This window comes from Esox lucius, chromosome 9 (genome assembly GCF_011004845.1).
Source record: "Esox lucius isolate fEsoLuc1 chromosome 9, fEsoLuc1.pri, whole genome shotgun sequence".
In the NCBI taxonomy this organism is placed as follows: domain Eukaryota; kingdom Metazoa; phylum Chordata; class Actinopteri; order Esociformes; family Esocidae; genus Esox; species Esox lucius.
The window spans coordinates 3,306,254-3,312,253 of NC_047577.1; the positions used below are offsets into that span (position 1 = coordinate 3,306,254).

Here is a 6,000-nt window from a genome sequence, read left to right on the forward strand (position 1 = left end):
ATTGAAAGGTATAAGGCAATATTGTTAACAACCTAGTCTGTACATTTTACGTTTTGTCTGTTCTTTTTTACAGACTAGATTAACTGTATTGCCTTCTAAATTTCAATGATGGCTTTTATTGTGGTAAAGAAAATCTGAGTGCTGCCAGCATAATATCCTGCTGCTAGAACAACGCTAATGAAGCCTCGTTTGGCCATTGCTAATCCGAAGCATGCCACAATATCTGTAAAACACAGTGGAGGCAGTGTGATGGCATGGGCATGCATGGCTTCCAGTGGCACTGGGTCACTAATGTTTATTGATGATGTGACAGAAGCGGGAAGATTAATTGTGAAGTCTATAGGAATATATTTTCTGCTCAGATTGGGCCAAATTCAGTGAAGTTGTTTGGACGATTCTTCACTTTACAGGTGGACAGTGACCCAACATTTTTTTTTAAGGCAAAGAAGTGGAATATTCTGCAATGGCCAGGTCAATCTCTAGATCTCAGCCCAATTGAGCATGCATTTCACTTTGGTAAAAACAAAACTTAAGGCAGAAAGACCCATGAACCAACAACAACTAAAGACAGCTGCAGTAAAGGCCTGGCAAATCATCACAAAGGACGGAACCCAGTGTTTGGTGATGTCCATGCCTTTCAGACTTCAAGCGTTCATTGCCTGCAAAGGATTGTAGACAAAGTATTTAAAAGAAAAAAATTATTTATGATAGTGTTGATTTGTCCAATTTGCATCTTGGTTGTTTCATTTCAAATCCGTTATGGTGGCGTACAGAGCACAAAATATGAAAATGATGTCTGTTTCCAAATATTTCCGGACCGAACTACCTGTCCTGTCACAATATATCCTGTCATAATATATCCTCTCACAATATATCCTGTCGTGTTCGCAAAAAGTTCATACTAAGTTTCTCTTCTATTTGTTTGTTTCATACTCTACCAGACAAAATGTATATATGTATTTAGAATAATATATAAAAGAAGTGTTATGTGTGGTATTGAAATGACCTGATTGCTGGATGATTGGCATTCCGAAGCATCCTTGTCTCTGGTTGGCTACGGTCACCGCTGTGTGACGCCCCACATTCTTAAGCACTCACCATTGATTTCCTTTAACGAGATGGACGGATGAGAACTGGGAGGGAGAAGGGGGATGGATCGAGGGATGAGGGGAAGGGCAAGATAAAGGGGAGGACAAGGAGAGCGGATGTGGAGAACAAGAAAAGAGAGAATGAGGGAGAGAAGAGAGTGTCTGAATGAGCAAAGTTTTTTTTTTTTCTTCAACTCAAACAACAACATGCTAATTTGATAAAGGTCAAATATTGTTCATTACACGTTCTGCAAAGTCGTGAATATGCAAACAAGCATTGATAAGGTCGTTGTTTGAATAAAACTCACACACTGAGAAAACACCCTGAGAATGTACACATGCTATTTCACTAATTCCCTTTTGGGGGGGAAAAAACCCAAACATCTGACCTTTATCGTAATGAATTGATGCCTTTCCCTTGGTGACCTTGTTCTCCTACTGTAATCTATTTTCTATCTTCTCTCATCACTCTCTCTCCCCCTTTCCCAGTCTTTCTCCAGGCATCTCTCCCTCTCTTCACCTTCGTATCTCTCTTTCTGTTTCTCGGCACGTACAGCCAGGGCCGTTATACACTTTAGCCAGGAGAGTAGGATCCAGATGAGCCAGTCAGTGGTGGCAGAGGAAGGGGAAATCTCTGCATTTGCTGAGCGGTGCCGCGGTGGTTGACCGCGTGGTGAAGCCTAACCGGCTGCCTCTGCAGGGAACCATAGGGTTCTCCGTTAGTTGTCTGTGAAGGCCATCTCTCCCTGTCCGTTAGTTGTCTGTGAAGGCCATCTCTCCCTGTCCGTTAGTTGTCTGTGAAGGCCATCTCTCCCTGTCCGTTAGTTGTCTGTGAAGGCCATCTCTCCCTGTCCGTTAGTTGTCTGTGAAGGCCATCTCTCCCTGTCCGTTAGTTGTCTGTGAAGGCCATCTCTCCCTGTCCGTTAGTTGTCTGTGAAGGCCATCTCTCCCTGTCAGTTAGTTGTCTGTGAAGGCCACCTCTCCCTCTCCGTTAGTTGTCTGTGAAGGCCATCTCTCCCTCTGCATAGAACCCCGCCCAGCATTAGCAGTAATGTCCAGTGTTCACGTCAACTCACTTATCAGCACTAAAAACCCTGTGTTTCTGTCTCCCTCCCTCCTCTCTCTCTCGGCTGTAACCACAGTGAAAACTATTATTACCCCTTTGCCTTTTTTGTTTACACTGTTTATTTGACCTTTATTTGTCTTGGTGTGGTCAGAGTAATTCAATAATGATCTATAACACAGGATTGATCATGAGTAGCAACCTCTCCCCCTGACTCCCTACAGCAGCTCTGACCAGTGGGACTGGTTTATACCTGCTCCCTTCAGCAGCTCTGACCAGTGGGACTGGTTTATACCTGCTCCCTTCAGCAGCTCTGACCAGTGGGACTGGTTTATACCTGCTCCCTTCAGCAGCTCTGACTAGTGGGACTGGTTTATACCTGCTCCCTACAGCAGCTCTGACCAGTGGGACTGGTTTATACCTGCTCCCTACAGCAGCTCTGACCAGTGGGACTGGTTTATACCTGCTCCCTACAGCAGCTCTGACCAGTGGGACTGGTTTATACCTGCTCCCTTCAGCAGCTCTGACCAGTGGGACTGGTTTATACCTGCTCCCTTCAGCAGCTCTGACTAGTGGGACTGGTTTATACCTGCTCCCTACAGCAGCTCTGACCAGTGGGACTGGTTTATACCTGCTCCCTACAGCAGCTCTGACCAGTGGGACTGGTTTATACCTGCTCCCTACAGCAGCTCTGACTAGTGGGACTGGTTTATACCTGCTCCCTACAGCAGCTCTGACTAGTGGGACTGGTTTATACCTGCTCCCTACAGCAGCTCTGACTAGTGGGACTGGTTTATACCTCCTCCACCAGCATGACTGTTGACAATTAAAACAGACAAATCTAATTACTGTAGAAATTTAGAACACTTGTCTCACTCTGTGTACAGTTCTGACGTCGGAAATTAAATGTAAACCATAATCCCCCGGTCCTCGTGCTTTGTTGCTTAAGAACATTCGTTATGGCGTTTCCGTTAACGGATAAGTCCCCTACGTTAGTACTATAGGACCACACACACACACACACACACCAAAAGCGACACACTTGAGCACAAATTGAGTGGTAACTTGATCGCCATGGGAACTCTTTGATGTGTTCCTCAGACGGTTCTGAGAAGTCTTCTGGGATCTAGTCAACTGGCCCTGGGTCCCATGGCGCCCGCCGGCCAGCTTTGAATGTGTGTGTGTGTGTGTGTGTGTGTGTGTGTGTGTCTGTTTACACAGTAAGGCAGGTGATGCCTAGAGGTATGGCATTGCTTTTAGATGGCGACACTGGGGGTTGAATTTATTCACAGCAGAAGACAGACCCAATAAAAAGGAGGGACAGAGATAGGAGAGAGGGAGGAGATCAGAGTGGTTAGGGAGAGGAATCTCATCTCTTTCTCTCCATCCCTCCCTTTCTCTCTCCCAATCCCTCATCTCTCTCTCCATCCCTCATCTCTCTCTCTCTCTCTCCATCCCTCATCTCTCTCTCTCCATCCCTCATCTCTCTCTCCACCCTCCCATCTCCTCTTTGTCTCCACTCCTCACATTTCCCTCCGGAGAGAGAGATGAGGAACGGAGAGAGAGAGAGATGAGGAACGGAGAGAGAGAAAGAGATGAGGGATAGAGAGAGAGATGAGGAACAGAGGGAGAGAAAGAGATGAGGGATGGAGAGAGAAAGAGATGAGGGATGGAGAGAGAGATGAGGGGGAATGGTTGGTAATGAAAAGCTGACAGGGTAGGTGATGTTCTCTCTCTATACCTTCATTGCTATCTCTCCTCCCTTACGCTTTAATTACTTATTCCATCGCTCTTCATCTGCACTCCTCCTTTTACTCCCCCTCGCCTCTCTGTGCCGGGAGCTGGGTTGTTTTCCCTTAATGAATCTACCCTGTATTCCTCACCTTTCACTGGCGCATCTCTTTTGCACACACACACACACAAACACACAGGACCTGGTAAACAATAAAAAAAATATATATATTTTTTTTTATCAATGCCCACTTCCTATCAAGGGTCAAAGTATGTGTGCTTGCATTTGCGTTTTCATTTCACAAACCGAATTAGAGTCAAAATGTTCTCGAAAGGTTAGTAAAATATCAGAATTGGTTCCTATTAGGGCATCTGGTCATTCGCCACGAGTAGAAAGTACATTTCCGCTTTAGGGTTCAAACATACAGCTGAGTTTGGAGTTGTGGTGAGATACTTTCAGGATAGGAAGTTATGTGCCTGTGTATGACATACTGCTAATTGACCCCCGGTCTCCCTCTCGTTTTCTTTCTTCCATCATTCCTCTCCAGGCCAGCGGGGGAGCTGTGGGCAGCGGAGGCAATATGCAGCTGATGGAGACGGACTTCTCCAGGACTTTGGGAGAGATGGTTGACCTCCACCTGCACCACCAGAAGAGTATCCCTGCGTTCCTCTCCGCCGTGACCCTTGACCTCTTCAGCCGACAGACCACCATGTGACCTGACCTTGCATTGTTCAGATGCGTTCCTTTCGGCTGTTGCAGGTCGTCAGCTGGTTAACGTCAGCTGGTTAACGTCAGCTAACGGGCGAGGTCCGTATCCAGGCACCTATTGACATTCTTGGTGTCCTCAGACTGCCACCTCCATACTGACCTGGAGATGACCTATGACCTTAGTGCCTGACCTGTGACATCGTCAGCCGTGCCGGACTTGGATCTAATTAAATGTTCTTTCTTTTAGATTTGTTTTTAAAGCAGAATGGACTGTCACTCTCCTCACATTTGTTTTCTTTAAGGCTTTTATTGACAGTTGGGGCTCAGCGGTAAAGAGGGGACAGTGTTGAATGGTGGGGACTGGTACTGAACCCTGAAGTAGAATATAAGTAATAAGTTGTGGAGGGGTAGTATATGGCCAACATACTGCAGCTGTGACCTGTTTTTGGGCGTGACGCAGTACTGGATTCAGCCCTTAGCTGTGGTATATTGACCATATACCACAAACCCCTGATATCCCGTAATGCTGTTATAAACCAGCTTACAACGCAATTAGGGCAGTAAGAAGTAATGTCATATCATACCTGTTGTAGACAGTCAAAAACACTCAGCCAATCAGGATTTAGTGTACTGAATAGGTAACCGGAATCTAGTTGTGGTCTACAGTACAGACAGGAATCTGACAACTTTGTCTTCCCTGAGGTTTAAGCTTTGTAACTTTTCGAATCCTCGTCTTAACAGAGCCTTTCATCTCCAACTGATGTCTTTTACATTATATTTGTATCAGTTTACATAAAGTTTGTGTTTTGTTTTAACTTTACATTGGACATGTTGTGGGATGGGTAATGTTAGGGTTGGGTGGAATTGGGTCCTACTTCTGACCTTTTGGCTCTTTATCTTGTCGGCTCCGATTTCATTGTAAATTTTGTCGTGATGTAAGTGTGGACTTAATAAAGATGTAATGGAACTCCACCCTTCACCCCGACGTGTCCTCTCGACCTTTCACCCCGACGTGTCCTCTCGACCTTTCACCCCGACGTGTCCTCTCCACCTTTTACCCCGACGTGTCCTCTCCACCTTTTACCCCGACGTGTCCTCTCCACCTTTCATGTTAATACAGAGTTAATACAGGTCTTATACGAATCATGTTCCGTATCAAGCAAGCAAACACGTTTATTTATATAACACCATTCATACATCAAAGCAATTCAATGTGCTTTACAAAGAAAAATATATGAAAACAATAACACAAAAACAAATACTCAAATGAAAACCTCAAAGCAAATGAATTGCCTCATAATAATAAAACATTTCAATAAGAAAACATATAAAGATTCAAAGTGGGAAGCTATAAGGCTAAACAGTGTGGTTTAGTTTAAGTGCTCAGTTATAGGCACGTGAGAAGAGAA

At 45.0% G+C, this 6,000-nt stretch overlaps 1 protein-coding gene across 1 annotated transcript in view; it reads left to right on the plus strand.

Annotated features, from left to right (window-relative positions):
* mad1l1 (mitotic arrest deficient 1 like 1) overlaps nt 1–5,570 on the plus strand; it is an 87,139-nt gene extending 81,569 nt beyond the window's left edge. Inside the window, exon 19 of the mRNA XM_029122495.2 lies at nt 4,431–5,570. Coding sequence (XP_028978328.2) covers nt 4,431–4,598 — 168 coding nt within the window. The 3' untranslated portion in view covers nt 4,599–5,570. The remainder of the gene's footprint in view (nt 1–4,430) is intronic.
* Nucleotides 5,571–6,000: the final 430 nt, after the last annotated feature.